The sequence below is a fragment of the Pelodiscus sinensis genome, chromosome 2 (assembly GCF_049634645.1).
Source record: "Pelodiscus sinensis isolate JC-2024 chromosome 2, ASM4963464v1, whole genome shotgun sequence".
NCBI lineage: Eukaryota > Metazoa > Chordata > Testudines > Trionychidae > Pelodiscus > Pelodiscus sinensis.
In genome coordinates this window covers 245857619-245882135 of record NC_134712.1, presented here as the reverse complement: position 1 = coordinate 245882135, position 24517 = coordinate 245857619, and the positions used below count along the sequence as shown (strand labels likewise).

The window sequence follows — 24517 nt, the reverse complement described above, 5'->3', positions numbered from 1 at the left end:
ACCGTCCAATGTATCTACATCCCTACCGTCCAATGTATCCACCTGCAATGAGGTGTTGTGATGGGCTTGCCTCCTCTTCTATCCTGGAGGACGAGGGGTGGGAAGACGCGAGTCCGTCATGCCCAGACCTGTCCCCGTCGGTCCCGTCCTGGGACATCAGGCTCTCTATGCGCGAGGCTCCTTAGCCCCTCATCATTGGGCACTCCTCATCTGTCACGCTCCCTCACGTGGAAGGGAGGGGAAAAGGGGGTCCGGGCTCGGGCCCGCCCTCACTCACGGGCCCCAGCCCAGGGCCCTAAGGACTCAGACTGCCTGCCAGTCTGGGTCCGGCTGATGGGGGTGTGCCCCTAAACGCATCAGCCCACGGGCTTCCTCACCACCCTGCCCTGGGCTACTTCCTTTCCCCATTCCATGGTCCTTACCCCGGCGGCGTCGGGTCTCAGCAGGGCGAAGTCTCAGAGTCCATCAATGTCCCTCCTGTTGGGTCCAGCCTCTCGGTCCAGCTGCTTCCTCCCCTCTCCTGTGTTATCTGGCGGGTTTTAAAGCTCCTGCCGCCCCGGTGCACCAGAGTCCATCCCGCCCCCTACCTCGTCCATACCATTGATTGGCCTCTCGGCTCGTCGGGGCTGGTCTCTGCACCTCTCTGGCGGCGCCTCTGCGCTCGCCCAGCTGAGCCGCGCTTTCGCGCAGCTGAGTCGTGGCGCTGCCCCGCCAAGTCACGCCTCCGCTCAGCTGAGCCGCGGCTTTCCTGCTCAGCTGAGCCGCGGCACTCTCTGGCCGAGCCGCGGCTTGGGAGCATGCGGCGCACGGCCGGTATCTGCTCCACGGCTTCTCGGCCAGGGCACAGACCCCCCTGGCTCTTAGTGCGGGGTCTTGATGCCCCGTCACAGGTGTGACAGTTAATCCGAACTAAGGACTTAGTTTGGATTAACTTCTGACTGCCACGTGTAGCTGCGGGCAGTCAGTTCGAACTAAGGGGATTTAAAAATGGCACCCGCCCGGGAACATGCAAATGAAGCCTGGGATATTTAAATCCCGGGCTTCATTTGCAAGTTCGAATGCCTACATTAGCCACCCTAATTCGAACTAGGGGGCTAGTGTAGACATACCAAGAGAGATGAAATTTCTGTACTGCAGACCCCTTTCTTTCTTTCCCTTTGTTTTCATGATGCCACAGCTTTAGCATGTGAGGCTATAACCACTACCTAAGATGGTTTTCGTATAAGCAAAAATCTGTAGCCACTCATCCAGTCCTATAGTCAGGAAAACATAAAGTAATGCTTTTTTGAAGCTATCCTGTTTTCCTTGTATTCTTAGCAACCTATATTCCTGTCTTCTTGCGGTGTCTCAGTTCTTCATGGACAATCTTTCATTCTGTGTAATTGTGCCTGCATTCCTACAGCAGATACTAAATTGTTTCTTGGACTTTGAATATGTCTCATAACCAGTCTTTGTGCTTCTTTAGTAACTATAAATTACCATTCAGGTTACAGTGACCTGTTAGCACTCTAAATGTAGTGACTTCACTTCTTCTATAATAGTAAGTATACTTTTAGCCTCAAGTTTAGGACATGTTTATAGAACATTCATTCTTTTTTCTCTTCGGTTTATAGATCTTGCCATTCTGAGATAAGTTTTGTCTTAACTGAATTTTTGAAGCCTTGTTTACTTTTAACATTAGCCCAGCAGGTTCAAGCTTAACAATTTCATCCTTAAATTTATAGGCATTTCTACTTTTTCTACCTGCAGCATACACAGTGATATCATACTACTCAGTCCATATGCAATTTGCGGAGTGTGGGCCTGGATTGACTATAATATTTCTAACTAGGACTGTCAAGTGATTTAAAAATTAATCACAATCACACTGTTAAACAATAACAGAATGCCATGTATTTAAACATGTGGATGTTTTCTACATTTTCTAATATATTGATTTCACTTCCAACAGAGAATACCAACTATACAGTGCTAACTTTATTTTTATTACAAATATTTGCATTGTAAAAGCCCAAAAGAAATATTCGTCAATTCACCTAATACAAGTAGTGTAATGCAATCTTATTATCATGAAAAATGAACTCTCAAAGATAGATTTATATAAAAAAATAATTGCACTCAAAAATAAAACAATGTGAAACTCTGTTGCCTACAGTCCACTCAGTCCTGTTTCTTGATCAGTCAATCACTGAGACAAACAAGTTTGTTTACATTTGCAGGAAGTAATGCTGCTCATTTCCTATTTACAATGTTACCTGAAAGTAAGAACAGGTGTTTGCATGGGACTTTTGTAACCAGAATTCCAAAGTATTTATGTGCCTGATATGCCAAACTTTGATATGCCCCTTCACGAGGTAGCAGTTTTAAAATAAACAAACGGAAGTGTTTCTTCATGCAGCACACAGTCAACCCGTGGAACTCCTTGCCAGAGGAGGTTGTGAAGACCTGGACTTTAACAGGGTTCAAAAAAGAACTAGACAAATTCATGGAGGTTAGGTCCATCAATACTTATTAGCCAGGATGGGTATGAATGGTGTCCTTAGCCCCTGTTTATCAGAGGCTGGAAATGGATGACAGGAGAGGGATCACTTGATGATAACCTGTTCTGTTCACTCCCTCTGAGTCATCTGGCACTGGCCTCTGTTGGAAGACCAGATACTGGGCTAGATGGACCTTTGGTCTGATCAGTATAGCCGTTCTTATGGCTACCGTTCCAGAGGACATGCATTTATGCTATTGTTGCTTGTTAAAAAAAATAATGTGTCAATTAAATTTGTAACTGAACTCTTTGGTAGAGAATTGTATGTCTCCTGCTCTGCTTTACCTGCATTCTGCCATATATTTCATGTTATAGCAGTCTCAGGTGATGGCCCAACATATATTAAAAACATAGGAATGGCCATACTGGGTTAGACCAATGGTCCATCTAGCCCAGTGTCTTGTCTGCTGACAGTGGCCAATACCAGATGCCTGGCGGTAGGGAACACAACAGATAATCCCCATGTGATCCCTTCCCTGTCATCCACCTCCAGAGAAACAGAGACTAGGAACACTATTCCTACCCATCCTGGCTGCATATTGTTTAAGAACACTTTAACTACAGTTTTGACAAAATGCAGAGAAGGTACCAATGTGAGATTTCTAAAGACAGCTACAGCATGCTACCCAAGGTTTAAGAATCAGAACGGCCTTCCCAAATTTTAGAGGGCTGAGGTGCGGCGCATGGATTCAGAATTCTTAAAAGAGCAACACTCCATTGTGGAAGATACAGAATCTCAATCACGTCCCCTCTTTCCCCCCTCCCCCCGCCCAAAAACAAAGTCTTCTGCTGGTAGCATCTGGTTCAAATTAAGAAAATTAACATACATTGGTTCATACCTTTTTTTACGTTATTATCAAGCAGAATCTGTCATCAGCATGACCTCTGGAATGGTGGTTGAATCATGCCAGGAGCATATGAATATTTAGAGAATCTGGCATGTAAATATATTGCAATGTCAGCTACAGAAGTGTCATGTGAATGCCTGTTCTCACTTTCAGGTGACATTGTAAACAAGAAGTGGGCAACATTGTCTCCTGCAAATGTAAACAAACTTGTTTGTCTGAGCAATTGGCTGAACAAGAAAAAGAACTGAATGAACTTGTAGGCTCTAAAGTTTTATGTGAATTGCAAAATATTCTTTGCCATTTTGACAGTGCAAATATTTGTAATAAAAGATAATATAAAGTCAGCACTGTACATTTTGTATTTTGTATTATGATTGGAATCAATATATTTGAAAATCCCAGAATATTTAGTATATTTCAATTGGTAATCTATTGATTTAACAGTTCAATTAAAACTGTGATTAACCACAATTAAATTTATAATCATGATAAATTTTTTTAGTTAATCACATGAGTTAACCAAGATTCATTGACAGCTCTATTTGTAAGTATTGCTTTTGAAGCGGAATTAAATGTTTGATATCCATAATCTATAACTGGCCTTATTAATGTTGTATATATTATCAACAAAGTATTCTTAACTGTACCCCAGCAATGCTTTTAAGCAGATTTATTATATCTTTGTATTCAGTCTTGATACTATCTATATGACCCCCTCCATGTTAATTGGTTATCGAGCATAACACCTAGGAATGTACAATTCTGAACTCCCTGTATTTTTTCTACGTGTAGATATAAATTCTGTTTCCCCCACTCTCCCTTCTTGTGAAGACCATTCCTTTTGTTTTGGCAAGTGAGAATTTACCCCAAGTATCTCCATATTCTGAAATTCCCAAGTGCCTCGTCAGTTCTGTCCACAGCTATCTTAAGATTTCTATATTTGGCCCATATAGCAGTCACCTAAAATAGTGATACCTATTCCTTCCTATGGATTCTCCAGGAGATCATTAAACAGGATTGGGCTGACAATACTTCCCTGTGGAGTGCTGTTAGTGAGTATATAAATATTCAGCAAAGCTGACCCCACCCTCACTTGTATGATTCTATCTCCAAGGAAATCTCTATCCACCAGAACATTCTTTCTCTTGTTCCAATTGTGGTGAGTTTACACAACAAGCCTTCCCTCCATAACATGCATACACTTTTTCTATGTCCAAGAAGACAGCTATTATAAACTCTTCTTCCTAGGGCTTTTTAATTTCTGCTTCTAATCTTCCAATATGATTAACTGTGCATCTTCCTTTTCTGAAATCAATTTGTACACAGTTTATAATTTCATTTTTCCAGGCATGCAGATAAGGAAGAACTTAGTTATGTAGCGGGCACAAAGGAGAGACAAGAAGGAACATGGGAAATTAAATCAGTATCTTAGACATCTGTATGCTAATGCAAGAAGGTGTGGGGAATAAACGTGAAGAACTAGAAATACTAGGAATAATCACAGCTATGACATAGCTGGCATCACAGAGATTAAACTAGCCAGACACATGAAGGATAACAAGAAAGTATTATACAAATAGTTTAGAAGCAAAAGGAAGGCCAAAGACAGGATAGACCCATTACTCCATCATGGAAAGACTAACAAAAAATGTGGAAATGGCAGAAATATGAAATGCCTTCGTTGTTTCATTTTTTACCAGAAAAGTTAGTAGCAATCAGATGTCTAACACAATGAACTCCAGTGAAATTGAAATTGGATCTGGGGTTAAAATGGGAGGGGAAACATGTTAAAATTACTAAAAGTTAGATGTCTTTAAGTTAGCAGAGTCTGCTGAAATGCATCTTAGAGTATGCAAGGAGATGAATGAGAAGATATTTGAGCTATTAGTGACTATCTTCATAAACTCATGGAAGATGGGAGGTATTCTAAAGCATGGGTTCCCAAACTGGGGGGGGGGGGGGGGTGTGAAGAAATTCCAGGGGGGGTGTGAGGCAACCCAGCCTCCCCCCATCAAGTTTTGCTGCCCTGTTCAGTTCCTTTTTTTTCCCCTCAAGTTTTGCTGCTATTTGGAAGGGGGGCGTGAGGGTTTTTCAAAAATCAAAGAGGGAGGCATGATGCCAAAAAGTTTGGAAACCACTGTTCTAGAGGATTGGAAGAGAGCAAATATAGTGCCCATCTATAAAAAATGGATAAAGGACACCCTGGGGTGTCAGCTTAACTTCAGTAGCCAGAAGAACATTAGAACAAATAATTAAGCAATCAATTTGCAACACCTAGAAAATAATAAGGTGATAAGTAACAATCAACATGGATTTATCAACAAAAAGTCATGACAAATCAACCTAACAGTTTTTTCCGGTCATCTGAAGAAGTGGGCTATGCCCACAAAAGCTCATGATACCATCTATATGTTTTGTTAGTCTATAAAGTGCTACCAGACTATTTGTTGTTTTTTAAGCTTTTTCTTTAACAGGGTAAAATGCCTTGTGAATAGGGGGAAGTGATAGAGGTGATATAGCTGCACTTAGTAAGGTTTTTGACACTATCTCATATAATCTTCCCTGTTTGCTTCCTCTAATTCAAATACAGACATTTCTCATAGGGGTTGCTGTGTTAGTCTATAAAGTGGGTTATGCCCACAAACGTTCATGATACCATCTACATGTTTTGTTAGTCTTTAAAGCGCTGCAAGACTATTCTTTGGTTTTTAAGTTTTTCCCATTACAGGCTAACTTGGCTACCCCTCTGAAGCTTTAAAAACAATGGGTAGTCCTGTGGCACCATAAAGACTAACAAAAATATATAGTATCATGAGCTTTCGTAGGCAAAAAGCACTTCATCAGATGATCAGCTGAAGAGGAATAACCAAAACCAAGTATTTTATAACAGGGAAAGGAACGGGCGGGGGGGGCGGAACCCTGTTAATTGTAGGACCGGTGCTATTGAGGCTAATTAAATAGACTGGACATGTCCCATACTTAGCTTTCGATGTAAATGTGAGGTGTTAAAGGCAGGGAAGACAGATATTTCTGTTCTTTTTTCTTCTTAATCCGAAGCCATTCCTTATCCTTTGCCTCTAATCTCCATTTTCAGTGTCGTTTCCAGCCTTTTCCTTCCAGCCTACACAGCCATCCTGCAGCGCTGCAAACAGTCCGCTCCCCCTCCTCTCCCACCCAAGACCACCAGCAGCCCAACTAACTCCCTTTCTCATTATTTTTCTTTCTTTATGGTGAAGCAGATGACTGAATAGCCTATAGCCACCACCATCTGGGTCTGTAATTCCTCAGTATTTAGCACTTTGTTTCCCCTCACTCTGCCTTATGTAGTATCCCAGCACTTTTTAATAATACTCTTATTTCTTCAATGTTTTTACTAAATCACGCCATGTAATTATTTTAACATTAAGTTATTTGAGTGCCTCAACAAACTTTGTTCCTTTCTTTGTCACAACCCTGATACACCCACCAAAGGTGGCCAATTGTTTCTTCCTCCTTACAGAATGCACAGAGTCCATCTTTGTGTCTTTGTATTTATAAAAGATTTTTGTTTAAGCCACAATTGCCAGTTAGTACTCTAAACAAATCCCATCATTAGCCCTATTCAAGTCCTGATGTATGTCATAAACCTCCATTCTAGGGCTCAATTAAAAAAATCTTCATTCTCTTTTTTCATTAATCTACATTTTTTACCATTCCTCTTTTAAAACTTTTCTGTGCTAGGCTTTTGAATTCCTGTTTACTCAAGGGTATTTCTAGATCAGCCTTCTACTGCTTACAGCATTTTATCAGCTGTGTCCACCATTTCATTCCCTGTTATCCCACTGTTGCTGGGATTCAACCTAATGCTACATGTGTCCCCATGGGTACTAGCTCTCTTATTAGACATATAACTTCATTGATTTAATCACTTCTGTATACTGAGACACCCTTTTTTTAGTGCCATAAGGCCTGAGAATGAATCTGAAAAAATGATTGCTGCTCCTGTGTCTACCTCCCAGAGCCAATTTAATGCTATCATTATTGCTGCTAGTTCAGCTATTATGACAGCTACATAGTCAGATATTCTTGTAGATGTACTAATTCTCAATCTTGGTATATAACATACTGTCTCTTCTCTTCCTGTTCTTTTTTTTTTTCTTTTTGGGACACATCTGTATATGTTTGACAAAACTAAATTTACTTTTCATGCATATTGGTACACTTAATCTTTAATACCTACCATCTCTGTTTTACCCTTAAATTTATAAAATCAATCTCAATCCACATTGGGACCTACAGCTTTCCATCATAGCTAATTTTCCCATGTCTAAAAGTTTTGACTTCATTCAGCTGTCCCTTGTCTTCCAGCTCCAGCATACATGCTCTTAAGTCAAGCAGCCTACAGAGTTCTAACATCATGTGCTATATTTCACCTATTGAATTCCAAACAACCCTCATCAATTTGTTTGGAACTTGAATCATTGCAGTTCTGATTAACTTTGGCCTGGGAAGTTAGTTCTAGTAGTTTCATTCACAGCATAATGCATTTCACTAAAACCTATATGTAGCACACATGTAGGTCTTGTAGTAAATTCACCTCACACCATTTGCAGTGTCTGGCATTTTCAATCAAGCCAAACTCCCCATCAGGTGTAGCCTATGTAATTAATTGGCCTTGTCTATGAAACCTTAACCCCTTCAGGGTTGGAAGGAGGGCAAACACCTCATCAAAATGCTACTGAAATATGATTGTTTTGATGTAAACATTCAGATGAACTCCTTGAGGGACAGACACTTAGAATCATAGAATCATAGAATAATAGGACTGGAAGGGACCTCAAGAGGTCATCGAGTCCAGCCCCCCGCCCTCAAGGCAGGACCAAGCTCCACCTACACCATCCCTGACAGATGTCTATCTAACCTGTTCTTAAATATCTCCAGAGAGGGAGATTCCACCACCTCCCTTGGCAATTTATTCCAATATTTGACCACCCTGACAGTTAGGAATTTTTTCCTAATGTCCAATCTAAACCTCCCCTGCTGCACTTTAAGCCCATTACTCCTTGTCCTGTCCTCAGAAACCAAGAGGAACAAATTTTCTCCTTCCTCCTTGTGACACCCTTTTAGATATTTGAAAACCGCTATCATGTCCCCCCTTAGAGATGCGCTTGTTTCCCACAACTCTTTTAGAAGGGGACTGCAAATAATTTTTTTAATCAAATGCCATAGAAATATGTGCTCAAAATATATATCTGAATGTTCTGTATAGCACAGGAAAAGGAACTTGTGGCACATTGGGAACTTAAAGCGTCCCCTATTCTCTTTCCTACTGATCTTTAGAGTCCCGACCCACCATAGATCACCACTCCCACTTGTAAGTCTCTCTGTCCCACACTAACCTCTTGGAGCTTGTCTTCTCTAGGGAAAAAAGCAGGCCCGTAGGCAGGAATTTCTGGGTGCAAGAGGGTGCTTTTTATGTAAATGTGGACTGCAATTTTTTTTAAATAAAGGAGTTCAAAATAGTCATGCATTGAGTGTGCATAAGAGAGGTTAATGAAAAATGTGAGTGGAAACAGTGATTGGTAAAATGATTTTGTTATAATATACTAAAAAGCTAAACAGTAATAAAGGTTTTATAGAAATTGCCTTCTGGGATCATGGCCGGCAGTGTGGCCACCATGGCCCCTCGCTCCCTCAATCACTTCTGTCTGCTGCTGCTCTACCTGCTCGGCGAGGCCAGCACTGGGTGACTGTGGGTGGGGCTTCTGGCCAGCAAGGCTGAGCCTGGGCCGCTCCTCATGGGTAGGGGGCGCTGTTCCCCCGACCCTGCTGTGCTGACACTAGCTCTGCCCTCCCATCCCCCCACAACACAGCGCTCTCCTATTCCCCTACCACAGTGGTTCTCTAACTCTTTGGCCCATGGCCCACCTGGCTCCGTGCAAACCTTTCTATGGCCCACGAGATGCTAATGGAAACTCGCCGTTAATTACATAATTACACTCAAGCTGTTTTGTTAGTGCTGCAGCTAGGGAGAATGATTTACTCTAACCAGTAAGAAAGGAAATATTAATTTACATTAGTAACAGACTAAGCACTTAAACTTTTTCATGTTAGTTTATCAAACTTCATTTTAAATAAAGTAAAATATTAATTTATGTCCAATACAAAAGGTTCCCATGTTTTCTTTATTTGTGTGTGGAGAACCTTTTTTGGGTTAGGGGCCACTGACCCACAGAAAAATCAGTTGGGGACCACACAAGGGAGAAGTAAAAAAAAAAAAAAAAAAAACTTCCAAAATCCCCATCACTCACTAATGGCCCCCCAGCCCCACCGTGGGAGGGGGCGGCACAGGGAGGACTGAGGTGCAGGGCTTATGATAGAATTATAGGGTTGGAAGAAACCTCAGGAGGTCATTGAGTCCAACCCCTTGCCCAAAGCAGGATCAACTTTGAGATTTACTCTTCTGAGGATCCAGGGTTAGTGGATTTTGTGGACTCCCTCTAGGCTCTGGGATTGGGCCAAAAATGAGCAGTGCTCAGTGTACAGGACAGGGCTGCCAGCGAGAGGAATGGGGGTGCAGGATCTGGGTGGGAAGTGGGGTGGAGGAGGGGGTGAGGGTACAAGGTCTGGATGAGAGATAAGGTGCAGGAGCAGGCTGGAAATAGGGTGTCTGGACAGGAGGAGAGGGCAAGAGCAAGTGAAGGTCCCATGTGTGGCCAGGAGAGAGGGTTCAGGAGTGGGCTAGGCTATCTGGCCAGGGACGAGGGTGCAGAAGCAAGTCAGGGATAGGTGTCCGGCCAGGGGAGAGTGCAGGATCAAGCTGGGGGTGTGGGATCTTGGTGGGGGGCATGGAGTGCAGGAGTCTGGTCATGAGTAGGTGAGGGGGCATTTACTTGCCTTCGGGTCCCATGCTGGTCCCAGTCATGGCCTCCTGCTGCTCCCATTGGCTGGATTTTGGTCAATTGGAGCAGTGGGGAAAGCTTCCAGGCAGAGTGCCTGTGTGCTGTTGTTCCCCCTGCCAGGGGGAGGGGAAGTGCTTCTTCCCTGTGAGCTGGATCATGCAGCGAGTCTCGAGGTGTTCTCCCCTCCACCCCAGTGGGAAGCCAGCACTGGTGCTCCAACTTCATGGGGGGGGGAAGAGGAGGGAGGGCGAGGCTGGAGCACCAGCATGGCTCCCAGCTGTGGGGAAAAGGAGGGGGCCTGAGCTTGAGCCACGGAGCCCTCTCACGCTTATTTAGGGGCATGGAGGGTGCGTTCCCATCCTTCACACACACTCTGTGCAAGCGCCCGAAGAGTATGTTCTTAACTGGGGTCAGCTAACACATGGTGACTTATAAAAGGCAAACTAAAAATGCCACGGCAGCTTACAATGATAACATGTTAGCAGTTCTGTGTAAACCCTAGGTTCCCCTATAGTCTTTGTCTTGACCTGCTAATACGTGTGAAGACTACAAACTGCCTGGTCATCACTAGGATTTCACCTCATCTTCGTTATAGCATGTTAGCTAACATAAGTTCATATGTTAATATTTTTTCCCTAATGAAGATAGGAAATTTAATTTAGTTTTAATTTTATGGAGACCACGGACTCTCCATAGGAGTATGCTTCATTTTATAATGTTACAATATTTCATGGTTTTTAAATGTATTTTTATCTAGCAAATCCAGTGGGCTATAAAATTCAAATATTAAAAGAGTTAGAAAAATGTGCGCTATTGTTAAAATTGGGGCTTACATTCTCTCCACCAGTGCTTTCCAGATTCTTGCAGGGTTCAGGGGGCAAGTTTTATATAATACAGAACAAGGCGGTAAGCTATCAAGCTTGCAAAAGAAAAAAAAACACAAATTAGAAAAACGCTGACTTTCTTTTTTGCCATGCTTATGTGGGGCAGTCAGCACTGATTTTGAAAGCTGTTTGATTTTTATATGGCCTTTAGGGTCACAGTTAATCAAGTCCAAACAGCCAACGCTCTGCTGTAGTGATTTTCCTATAAATAAAATTTGTCAGGGAGCTATCACATACCTTTGAAATCAACAGTAGAGTATTTAGACAAGTTGTCTCGAACTGAGGGAGGACTGACTCCAGCCTTGTAAATCATTGCCAAATATCACACAGCTTGACGGGTTAATCCTCTGGATAGATACCTAATACTGTGTAAATCTGTGTCAGGAGGGTAGCAGCACCTGTGTTGTATTTCAGGGTGACATATGTGGCACTCTGGAGAAACTGGTAACCCAGTGTGGGCTGAAATCTGGCTTATAGGATTTGAGCAATGTACCTTCTCCCTTGAGCAGAGGTGGACCTATGCCCCATAAAACTGGGACTGAGGGATGAAGAGAAGAAAGTACATGTGTGGGCGACCTGAAAACCTATCAAAAGTTTTGCCTTTAAACCATGCTGGGTAAAAATAACAGGCGGAGAAAGATCTTGGTCGCACTACGTTTTAATCATTTTCTTATAAAAATACATTTTAAAAAACCCCCGAAGAGCTGAACTTTTTAGCAAGTGTGTGGGTTTTCGGTTTCTGTTTTTCATATAATCTCTCATCCTATTCATAGGAATGCACACGGCTCTCTTTTCCGTTCACCTCCCCCACAGGCAAACAACTGTGGACAAGCGCTTAAGGACTCCGCAGGACTAGTGCCATTGTCTGGTTTTGCCAGACAATAGAAAAGAGACACCAGGTGTGGTTTAATTAGACTGTGACGTTATTCGCTTGAAATATGTGGGAGTACCTGGCAAGAAATTGTACCATAGAGGAAGGAGAAGGGTCATCTCCCCACTGTTAGTTCCAGCCGCCCTTCCTCCATTTCTTTAAAGAAAACTAGGAAAAGGAAGGGGTTGCCTCCCTGCTGTACAAGATAGGGGACCACCTTCTTCCCTCTTATTCAACTCCTTTAAGGGAGGATTTCCTTCAGTCCCTTTCCTACTCCATGTTTTTTGATTCCCGTATTCCTCCAATATTGAGTAACTGTAGTGAACATCCACCACAAGATTCATGTAATCAGTTGAGACACTATAACCGAACCCTCTTACTCCCCCGCATTGGGTCTCAGACCAGCTGTTGGAAAGGTGAAAGAAAAACCCATTGTGGCCCATCTGTGAGGAAAAAATTCCTTCTCTGGCCCCTTAACAAAAAGAGCAACTAACATCACGTCCACACTAGATCAAGGAGTAACCGGTCTTTTTGCCATATTCCTGGTGGATGTATGCTGATACCTTGAGCCTCATAAAGGTAGCCTCTGTGGTGCTGCAGGAGTATAAATATCCTCCTACTCTTCCAGTCAGTGAGAAGGTGAGTGCCATTACTTTTTCCTGGCCTGGGCACAACTATTCCCTGTCTATCCCTGTAAATGTTCCCTCTTCTTCCCACCCATTTAAGAAATTCGGAAAGGAGAAATGCCCCCTTTTTTCCCAACTAGCTGGACAAAAAGAAAATGTTTGTGCCAAGGTTGCAGTGGGCACATTACTCATTTTTTCAAAGGGGGTACGGATAGAAATAAGGTCAGGCACCTTCTGAAATTCCTGCTGGGGCAATACACCTCACAGGGCTGTGTATATACGCTGTGATGGAGTCCTTAGTAAACAGGGAATACCTCAGTAATGGCAATGACGTTACAACGTTGAGATCAACAACCGAAAAGCTATTTTATATATGCACACAGCACATGTGGGCTGAATCATAAGAACTTCCAATACCAGATGCCCCAGAGGAAGGGATCACAACAGGTAATCCACACATGATCCCTCCCCTGTCACTCACCTCCAGAGAAACAGAGGCTATGGATACCATTCCTACCTATCCTGGCTAATAGCCATTGATGGATCTAACCTAGCTCTTTTCTGAACCCTGTTAAAGTTCTAGCCTTCACCGCATCCTCTGGCAAGGAATTCCACAGGTTGACTGTGCGCTGAGTGAAGAAAAACTTCCTTTTGTTTGTTTTAAACCTGCTGCCTATTAATTTCGTTTGGTGACCCCTTGTTCTTTTATTACAGGAATAAGTAAATAACTTTTCCTTATTCACTTTTTCCATACTAGTCATGATTTTATAGACCTCTATCATATCCCCCCTTATTCTCCTCTTTTCTAAGCTGAAAAGTCCAAGTCTTTTTAATCTCTCTTCATATGGGACCCGTTCCAAACCCCTAATCATTTTTGTTGCCCTTTTCTGAACCTTTTCCAATGCCAATATATCTTTTTTGAGTTGAGGCGACCACATCTGTACGCAGTGTTCAAGATATGGGCATACCATGGTTTTATATAGGGGCAATAAATTATTCTCTGTCTTATTCTCTATCCCTTTTTTAATGACTCAACATTCTACAGAAAAACTCCACTGGTCCGGCATCCAAAGCTCCAGCACTCCTGATGGTCCGGCACCATCGGGAACCCGGAAGTGCTTGGCAGCCGGACCATTGGAGCTGCTCTGCATCTGGCTTCCCGATTCAGCTGCTGCTGAAACTGACCAGCAGCTGAATCGGGGAAGCCAGGGGCAGAGCAGCTGGAGTGCTGCCGGATTGGTCCCTTAGCTCTGCCCCTCGGGGCTATGGGACCAACCCGGCAGCACCCCAGCTGCTCTTGGGGATGCCTGGAGCAGAGCAGCTGGGGTGCTGCCGGGTTGGTCCCGCAGCACCGAGGGACAGCGAAACGGGACCAACCCAGCAGCACCCCCGTTGCTCTGCCCCAGGTGTCCTGATTCAGCCACTGCTGAAATTGACCAGTGGCTGATTCCAGGAAGCCTGAGGCAGAGCATCTGGTGTGCTGCCGGGTTGGTCCTGTAGCGCTGCCCCTCGGCGCTGCAGGACCAACCCTGCAGCACCCCAGCTGCTCTGTCCCAGGCATCCCCAAGAGCAGCTGAGGTGCTGCCGGATTGGTCTCGCAGCCCCGAGGGGCAGCGCTACCAGACCAACCCAGCAGCACCCCAGGTGCTCTGCCACAGGCGTCCCGATTCAGCCACTGCTGAAACTGACCAGCAGTGGCTGAATCAGGGACGCCTGGGGCAGAGCCGGACTATCGGAAGGGGGAGCTATGAAGGGGTCTGAGGTGGCATCCCCCCCACCCCACGCCCCTCATAGCCCCCCCTTTCGATAGTCCAGCATATCTGATAATCCGGCACCCCCTGGGTCCTAAAGCTGCTGGATTATCGGAAGTTTATTGTATTTGCTTTTTTGATTGCCGCTGCACATTGAGTGGATGTTTTCAGAGAACTGTACACAATGACTCCAAGATCTTTCTCTTGAGTAGTTGTAGCTAAATTAGTCCCCATCATATTTTATGTATAGTTGGGATTATTCTGTCCTATATGAATTATTTGACATTTATCAACATTAAATTTATTTTGCCATTTTGATGCCCAATCACTTAGTTTGGTGAGATCTTTTTGAAGCTCTTTACAGTCTTCTTTGGTCTTAACTACCTTGAGCAGTTTAGTATCATCTGCAAATTTTACCACCTCACTGTTTACCCCTTTCTCTAGATCATTTAGAAATAAGTTGAATAGGATGGGCCCCGGGACAGACCTTTGGGGGATCCCCCTGGTTACCTCTCTCCACTCAGAAAACTTACCATTTATTCCTCCTACCCTTTGTTTCCTGTCTTTTAACCTGTTATCAATCCACAAAAGGACCTTCCCTCTTATCTCATGACAACTTAGTTTGCTTAAGAGCCTTTGGTGAGGGACCTTGTCCTGCAATCCTTTCTTCTTACATGGGCAGCATTCCCACTAAAGTCAATTGGTAGAGTGAAGAATAAGGATGACAGAATTTGACTTTATGTTCATGCCATATTAAGGCTGAGATTTCAATCATAACATTCAAGATTCTGAGAGTCAAAGGCAAAGTAAAAGTAAATAACCACTTACAGCATGAGGCCTGAGTAGGAGTGCGGAAGGAAGAGTGAAACTCCTCGGTGATTCAGGGCAATGTGGTTCTAAAGGTTGTCGCAGCACGAGATTTGGTTGGCTACATTAATAAAAGATGGTGACGACACTACCAGGTGGGACGGAGCATCCCAAATGAGTGTCAGTAAAAGCTTTACACCACACTAATTCTAATGAAATTCAGAAATGTTGCAGAGTTTTAAAAGTTTTAGTACGACTATTTTTCATAGGCCTACCATCTGTAAAAGCTAGGCTGACACAGTAAATCATGAACCCCAAGTGAGCAAACCTCACAAAGAGCCAGAAAAAATCACTACTTAATATATGAAACATACAATATATCTCATCTCTCTACCTATTGAGCTTTTATACCATGCTTATCACCATAGTATAGAGACATTTGCTATCAGTTTTCTTTCCACTCCAGCCACAGGAGATGAATCAGTGAGGTAAGTTTGCCTATTGCACCATGTTAAAGAATGCATCAGTGGCCAGTGCTCTGTTCTCTAAGCTGTTGGGCTTCATCCCACACAGCTGTGCTGATTTACACCAGCTGAGAATCTGACCCATTGTGTCTGCCCCCACACAATGAGTCCAGGAGCTGCTACCCCACAGCTGGCTGTGTCTAAAAAAGGCAACAGAACAACTAATTTATTTTTAAAAATTAAAACATTGATTGAATTGTACGGTTATGTAGAGATAATTACTGTCTAGCCTAGCTTTCTGTAGTGAAATGACTACACTCAGAAGAGTAGGGATGCCCCCAGGGTTAGGATGCTAGCTGGGACTTATTTTCTGCTCCATCACAGACCTCCTGCATGATGTGTTTCTGGCGCCATCTGTAAAATGGAGGTAATAGCCCTTCCCCACATTACAGGGTGGTGGTGAAGGTAAATACTGCAAAGCACTCAGATATTACAGTAATGGGGACCATATAAGCATCTTAGATAGACAAAAATAAAGGATTTATCAAGGTGAGCAATGCACATATTAAGGCAGGTAGCAGGTAAAATCTCAATTCCTGGGAACAAAAAAGATTGTAAAGATGAAGAAACAATTACTCAGCATATTTTACTTATGAAAGCCAGAGAGATGCTTAAGTGTGTGGGCGTAGCTTCTTTTTATCACTCGCTGGTCAGTAAGAATGCAGGCTATGAATACCAACTGTGGCTGTGAAGCCCATTTACTCCGTGTTTGTTCCTCTGACCAGTAATCTCAACTTCCATTCAATCTGCACAGATTTCAGTTGTTTGCCTGATAGCAACAACACTTGATTATGACCAGCTGGGCGCTATGAAATCTCTCAGAACACTGAGGGCATTGAGGCCCCTTCGAGCCCTATCCAGATTTGAGAGCATAAGGGTAAGGGTATCTTTTAGTGTCTATGAATGAAGTATGTGCACCTTCTCATATTTAATGCCCAGCACCTTCTCATATTCCTTACAGGAAAATAACATGGAATCTTCTCTTTTAGGTGTCGTAGGGGGATCCAGATAACGGTGAAAGATTATATACATAATTCTTTTTAAAGAATCCATAATAAACTCAGAGCTAGTTTAGGGGGAGATTTTTAAATTGTTTTTTAGGGTTGATAATTCAGAATGCAATGGCAATCTTAAAATCTTCCACCAGTTTAATAAATCATTGGATCTTGCAAGATCGTAAGGTGATTTATTGGGCGAGAACTAAATTGTAGTACTTACATGATTCAGTAATACTTTTAATGGTGATAGATGCAACACGTTTTACGAGGCATAAGGGATCTATTGGAAAAGGCTTTCTTTAGCAAAAGATCAGCCTCTAGACTGCTGCTTTTCTCCGACAAAGCTCCGTGCCGAAAAAAAGTGGTGGCCATTTTTATGCTAATGAAGCGCAGGATATTTAAATCCCCGCTTCATTAGCAATTTCGACCTGCCTAATCTGCATCCCTCTGCTGGCAGAGGGGTGCAGTCTAGACATACCCTAAGACTCCATTTCTGTGAGTTTACATTAAACTGGAAAGCAAATTTTTATGTTCTGAGGGCATCATGGAAAGAATTGTGTATATATCCTGGTGTTAAAATCTTTTTCTTTCTGCATTCATCTAATTCTATGGCTTCCATTTAGGGTATTTCGTCATTGTCCCACTAACTGGTTTTTTCTTTTCAGAAAGGAAAGGCAGAGGAGAAGTAAAATGGTAGGATTGTGCTAATAGTTTGGACTTTTGCTTTATGTCTCCATTCAGGTCTCTTTAATAAGCCTCATAGCTAATTCACTTGGATACTCCGAAATGGGTCCTATTAAATCCCTTAGGACCCTCCGAGCTTTGAGACCATTAAGAGCATTATCACGATTTGAAGGGATGAGGGTAAGAGTAAATAAAGCAACCATCAAAGCCCATATGTGTGAACATCAAGCATGTAAAAAAGCCATATTACTTTGGCTTGTTTTCATTATGACTGCAAAGGAAATGAATGATAATGCTGTGTGGGGAAAAAAAATCCTCCATTGTATTGATTGCATTAGTATAGCTGCAGCTTTTACTCTCTTGTGGATTTCATGACAAGCTAATCCAGCTGCATAACTTGTCATCCTGTTTTAAAAACAGCTTTTTGGCTGAGGTAACATCTGGCTAACAATTATCTCTTTAATGATCAGGCACATCAGAGATAATAATTTTGCTACAGGTTTGCTCCTGTCACCAAATTTTATTAAAATTAGAATGAATCACAAAGTTGTTGAGGACTTTTTCCACTAATAAAGAATATGAATATTAGAGGTACACTATATATAGAAAACAAATAGGCAAATTCACCAAAACTTTTCTCTGAAATATTTGAATTTTAATATAGAATGCCAGGATTAGCCTTGGAACAATGTGACTTGTGTTCATTGTTGTGTCTTGCATGTCTGTCCTCTCCCATTTGCATTTTCTTGAATGTATGGATGGGTTTTCTGGTACCATACATATTTATTTGTGCTTGTTTAGCATTGCAAGTATGTTTAAGTATATTTTGGGCTTTGTTTTTTAAACTGTTATTATCATGCATGACTATCAAATGATGATAACTGCATTCTGTATCAGTCATGGTTAACACTAATACTGTAGATCACATGGCAAAATAAAACAAATCTCTGTGTGTCACAATCTGGAACATTGAGGAGTATATAAAGTATCAATGTAAGCTCCATTTCCAAGATTGCTGATTCAGATATATGTACAATGACATCTGTCTTATCGGAGACCTAAAATCTCTAAAATATGTCCCTAAATTCGTAAGGTATTAATGATAAAATAAGATTGGTACATGGGGGCTTCTTTTGCTTCTAGATCACAAGTTCAAAGTTAAGATAAGGCACCCTAATGATAAAAAGCCTATATATTTTAAAGAGTTCATGGTTTCAGCTGACATTCTAGTGCTTCATTTTCCATACCATAATTGTACATAGTAAAACAGCCAGAGGACTGAATAGTCCTAGAAATTGAGCTAACCCTATAAATTAAGTCCATTGTTGGAGCAATACCAGGCATCCAAATTTGAACTGTTTTGGTGCGAAATACTGCATTCTTCATACAATGCCCCTATGATACCATATTTTAAAGAGTATTCACATACACACACAAAATAGTGCAAATAGAGCTTCAGTGATGTCACTTTATCAGAGCTTCATCAATTTAATAGAACTACTTCTGTTAACACCAGCTGAGGAGCTGACCCCATCTCTTTATTCAGAGTGGCTGTGTCTACACTGGCCACATAACCCGTAATAGCTATGGAAATGAGAGAAGTCAGAATAGGGAAATGCGCGGGGGATTTAAATATCCCCCGCGGGATTTAAATAAACATGGCCGCTTTTTTCCGGCTTGGGGAAAAGCTGGAAAAGAGCGTCCAGACTGGCGCGATCCTCCGGAATAAAGCCCTTTATTCCGGAGGATCGCGCCAGTCTGGACGCTCTTTTCCAGCTTTTCCCCAAGCCGGAAAAAAGCGGCCATGTTTATTTAAATCCCGCGGGGGATATTTAAATCCCCCGCGCATTTCCCTATTCTGACTTCTCTCATTTCCATAGCTATTACGGGTTATGTGGCCAGTGTAGACACAGCCAGTGCCACATACCCAGATTGACCTACTATAGGCCACATTGCTTTTCCACATTCAGGAGTCCTAGAAGGAGCAGAGCAAATATGCCCACAGCTGAGAGTGATAAAAACCTGATCTAGACCCAATGTCGCACCAGTTTTACTAAAGATGTGATTTGTGTGCAGACATCTTAAACTGTTTTCCACCTGACTTACACTGGATTTGCTTAATCAAAACCCATATAAACCAGTTTTAAAGTGTTATAAGAATGTCCACACATGATTTTATATCAGTATAACTAAATGATTGTTAGCCCAGCAACTTCGGTGTGTAGACAAATCCAAAGTATCGGGCATTGAAGAGATCGAAAAGCTGAGGGAGTAGAGAAACACTGAGGGAAGGTTGTTGACAGAGCTAGAGAAGTTGGTTTGTGGTAATCCTGCATGAAGGAGGCCATTTTCTGTTACATCAGTCCCAAAAATTCTGTTCCTAAAATATCCATATTCAGAGGTATCTAAGGTTTCTTCACATTACGTTCTTTTGCTCAATATCCCATCAGTATAGTTGGAATGTATACGTGTTTGTGCCTCTTTCTCTGAGCTGTCAGAGGTACTGAATTCACTTGTAAATTATGCTAAAGTATATTTGAGAATAAATGTTTAGCATGTCTAACGATACTTATGATAACTAGGGACAATAAGACCTTTCATTATTAGGGACTCATATTTTCCAAAATGCACAAGGAAAATTACCCAAGGAGAGAGAGATTAAATCATGTTAATGTTGAGATGCAAACAGAGTGGGGAGATAATAATTTGTGCAGTGCCTTCAGTTGAGGATCTCAAAGTAGTTTACAGAGCTCAGGTATAAGCAAGAAAATTCTCATAGGATGCTTCACTCATCTGTATTTTGCCTAGGCTTTGAAGTGAAGTGGTCCCAACTAAAGGATAGTGAGATAGATAGGTGATTTGGGACCAGTGAATTGGAGGCATTGATAAGTGGTATCTCAATGATCCTAACCACACAGAGGGTCCCTGATGGCATGGCAAATGGGTGTATCATGACAATGCCTTCCACATCCCATTGCTTCCTATCTGGCAGTGGGCTGAGTCCTAGTGCAGGCAAAAGAAATCCTTGGCTTGCACCAGCCCAACAGAAGCTTCTGTGACATAGGAGGGAGCTACCCTTTGGCTATCCAAAAGGAAACCCCTATGGAAGGAGCCTCCCCCAAAGAAAGTTCAGCAGAGGCTTCTGCTTATGCCCAGGGGAAGCATAATGGTGCATATACAGCTGCCAAATCTTGCTGCCAAAAACTGTCTGACTGATAGATCTCAAAAAGGAATTATAAATAAGCAACTGTTCTCCAGGGAGGCAGTATTTCTAGTGTGGTCTCAGGGATCTGTTCATGACTGAAAGTTCAATGTCATTGTCAATGACGATAGAAATGTAGCCGTGTTAGTCTGGGGTAGTTGAAGCAAAATGCAGGACAATGTAGCACTTTAAAGACTAACAAGATGGTTTATTAGATGATGAGCTTTCGTGGGCCAGACCCACTAAGTGGGTCTGGCCCACGAAAGCTCATCATCTAATAAACCATCTTGTTAGTCTTTAAAGTGCTACATTGTCAATGACCTGAAAGAAAATATAAAATCATTGCTGGTAAGCTTGCTTATGGTACAAAATTGATGGAGTGGTAAATAATGTTAAGGCAGATCAATTATACAGCACAAGCATGATAGGAAACTGGGCTCACTTGAACAACATTCATTTTAATACAGCTAAATACTGCATGCATCTAGGAACAAAGAAAATAGGACACACTTGTAATATGGGGAACTGTGTCCTGGAAAACGGTGATTGAGAGTAAGCCACAGAACATGAGTTTCTCTTGTGATGTGATGGCTAGCAGAGCTTTTGTGATTCTTGGAAGATGGGCAAGGGAATATATCAAGTTGGCATAGGGAGATGATATTACCTCTTAATACAGCTTAAGTCAGACCATTATTAGAATGATAACATTCTAGCATCCATGTTTTAAAGGGGGCATTGAAAAATTGGAAAGAATTGGAAAAGAGCTGCAAGAATTATTCAAGTTCTGAAAACTCTGCTTTGCAGAGAGAGATTTAAGAAGTTCAGTCTATTTTGCTTATCCAAATGAAGGCTAAGAAGTGACTTGATCACAGTCAATACTATAAATACTGACTTGGGGGGAAAGTTCTAATAGTAGAGGGCTCTTAATCTAACAGACAAAGGCATAATGAGATTCAGTGTCTAGAAGCTCAAATTCAGACTAGAAGTAAGACATACATTTCTAACACCGAGACTAATTAAACACTGGGACAATTTACTTAACCATGTGGTGATTTCTCCATCACTTGAAATCTTTAAATTGAGATTGGATGCTTTGCTAAAAGATATGACCCTAAATTATCCAAAAGGTATGAGCTTTATATCAGAATTACTGGGTGACCTTTTCTATGGCCAGTACTATACAGAAGATCAGACTAAATGTTCACCATGGTTCTTTCAAGCTTTAAAATCTATTGGGCATATGATCACCTGGTGTAATTGTCCAGGAAGTCAGTGGAGCTATAACAGTTTACACAAACTGAGGATCTGCACCATTATGGATCTGAGAAAGGAAATACTAAATTTAGATGACCTCCAGGTGCCAAGTAGGACATTAGGTGGCAAAAGGCTACCCCCAACAGAAATTATGTGGAAAGAGGTTTCAGGCACAGCTTATAAGGTATTAATGGGAGTGTGGTGTTAAGAAACTATATTTTATAGATGACTGTACAGTATATGTTATTTCTAAACATAACAGACATTTGGTTATTATCTTTGTGAGGTTTGCATCTCAACTTTCACATAAATTCTTAATAGTTTCTTCTGTTTACATAATCAGATCCTTAACCAGCTGTCACTTGCATTGGTAGAAATTAGAAGTAGCTCCTTTTAAACAAATGGCATTACATTGGTGTAAAATTAGTATAAATCAGAGGAGAATTAGGCCCTTAGTTAATAATTCATTCATGGAGGTGTTGCATGATTTCCTTCAAGTCTTGTGTCATATTTTGTTATCTACAAGCCACTGAACATAATTCAGCACCAGGAAAAAAAGGAGGATGCATGCATGACCATCATTTGTATTATCTAGCCTTGTATGATTGTGTTCTGTTCCTATGCATGATCATATGCATTGTAATCTCTCTGTCTGTAAGAGCCATAATGTTTTCCTCTATGTCATACATAGTATAGCTGCAGTAATTTGGGGTCGCATGGATGGACGTTGAACAAAAACATCACTACACTAAAGAGCAAATGAAAATTATTAAGACATCAGTTTGGGCAGTATTCCAATGATCATTTGCTTTGAAATTATTTTGCACTCTGGCTTATAAAATAAAGGTTCAGTTAAAACTATAAATTAAGAATGCACTAAATCTAAAAGTAAAAGAAAAAATAGCAAAAGGGACGGTGGTTGTAAAAAGTCCACATATGGCAAAATAGGTACACACAGCTGGTCTTGCAAAAATTTGCTCCTTTCAGAAATGTGCAAAATGTAGTTCCAGGCCTTGAAAGAGTTATGCAATTGTGTATTTTCTTCAATATACCAGAATAAACTGCCTGCTCTAAATATGTAAAATAATTTTACTGTGCTCTTTTATCCTTTCCAGAAACACACAAGTAATGGTGAAATGAATTTGATATTATTGGCTTGTGAGAATATTGAGCACTAATATGAAAGAAAACAAGAACTGACATTTTCCATAACCAGATTCAAAACTGAATAAAATCTCATTTTTATGGATCAATATCACTTTGTCTCAGTTTATGAAATGTAAACGGAGAAGGGGAAAAGCTTAATGTCTGCGTATTAGATTCTAATCTTGAAAGCATGAAACAAACAAGGAGACAAATTCATATAGTAAAGTCTGGAATCTGTAGAAAGAATGCCAGTATACTTTGTGTTGGTCCTGCAAAGTAGTGGCAGAACCTAGAGTAGCTGTGGATATGTAAAAAACAGTACAAGCCATTAATATAGAGTGAAAAATACATTTGTGATAATGATTTTTCTTGGGAAAATGTCTTTTATGTTATGCTTAGCATGCATCAAAGGCTTTGACATTTTGGATGGTGGTTTAGAATGCTGAATAACATATATAAGGTGGTTGTTATATTAACCTTATATTTTGGAGTGCATGTTGATATTACTGAAATGTTGTGATTGGAAACTATAGAATGCACATTGTGTATTCCATTTGCATTGGTTCAGATGCATATTCCAAGCACTGAGTTTTCTTCCTATGACAATTGTTTATAAGTACTTTAATTGACTGGGTCCTTTCTGTGCAATATTTAGATGTGTTTTTGTATATATGGGTTTGCACACTAATCCTGCCTGGAGCTGATAGGACTGTGCAGAAAACAGAATTATATAGATTTTGGTACAGTATGTAGTGAGATAATGTGAAGCTGATATATATTAAATCAGGATGTGTTGGCTGTTTTAATGCTACATCCTGTCGAGATAGGAGTAGTAAATGAAGGGATTAAATCATAAGAGTAGATCCTCCATATTGATGGTCAGATCTTCTTCCTAGCTGCTCTGGTCCAAGAATTTCAATGAACCTGTTTTCTCACAGTAATAGTGACTTCCAATCAATGGTATCTTTGACAGATGAGACATCACTGGATCAATTACTACTAAGATAATCAATACTCTTCATAGAATTACAATTTCAGGGATTGTCTGGGTGGGGGCTGAAATCAGGAAGAGGTTTAGATACTTTGCTGCTTCTCTTCCTCTCTCCTGGTACCTTAACTATTGTACAGTAAAACTCCATTAGTCCGGCATCCAATGCTCCAGGACTCCTGATGGTCCTGCACCATCAGGAACCCGGAAGTGCTGGGGCAGCCAGACAGGCTTCCCCCATTCAGCTGCTGCTGAAACTGACCAGCAGCTGAATTAGGGAAGCCGGGAGCAGAGCAGCTGGGGTGCTGCTGGGTTGGTCTCGTAGCGCTGCCCCTCGGGGCTCCGGGACCAACCCGGCAGCACCCCAGCTGCTCTTGGGGACGCCTGGGGCAGAGCAGCTGGAGTGCTGCCAGGTTGGTCCCGCAGCGCCAAAGGACGGTGCTGTGGGACCAACCCGGCAGGACCCCAGCTGCTCTGCCCCAGGGGTCCCCGATTCAGCCGCTGTTGAAACAGA

At 41.8% G+C, this 24517-nt stretch overlaps 1 protein-coding gene across 1 annotated transcript in view; it reads left to right on the top strand.

Annotated features, from left to right (window-relative positions):
* LOC102452890 (sodium channel protein type 5 subunit alpha-like) overlaps window positions 1–24517 on the top strand; it is a 340594-nt gene that overhangs the window by 292304 nt on the left and 23773 nt on the right. The window contains exons 22-23 of the mRNA XM_075922835.1: window positions 16486–16608; window positions 17471–17593. Coding sequence (XP_075778950.1) covers window positions 16486–16608; window positions 17471–17593 — 246 coding nt within the window. The remainder of the gene's footprint in view (window positions 1–16485; window positions 16609–17470; window positions 17594–24517) is intronic.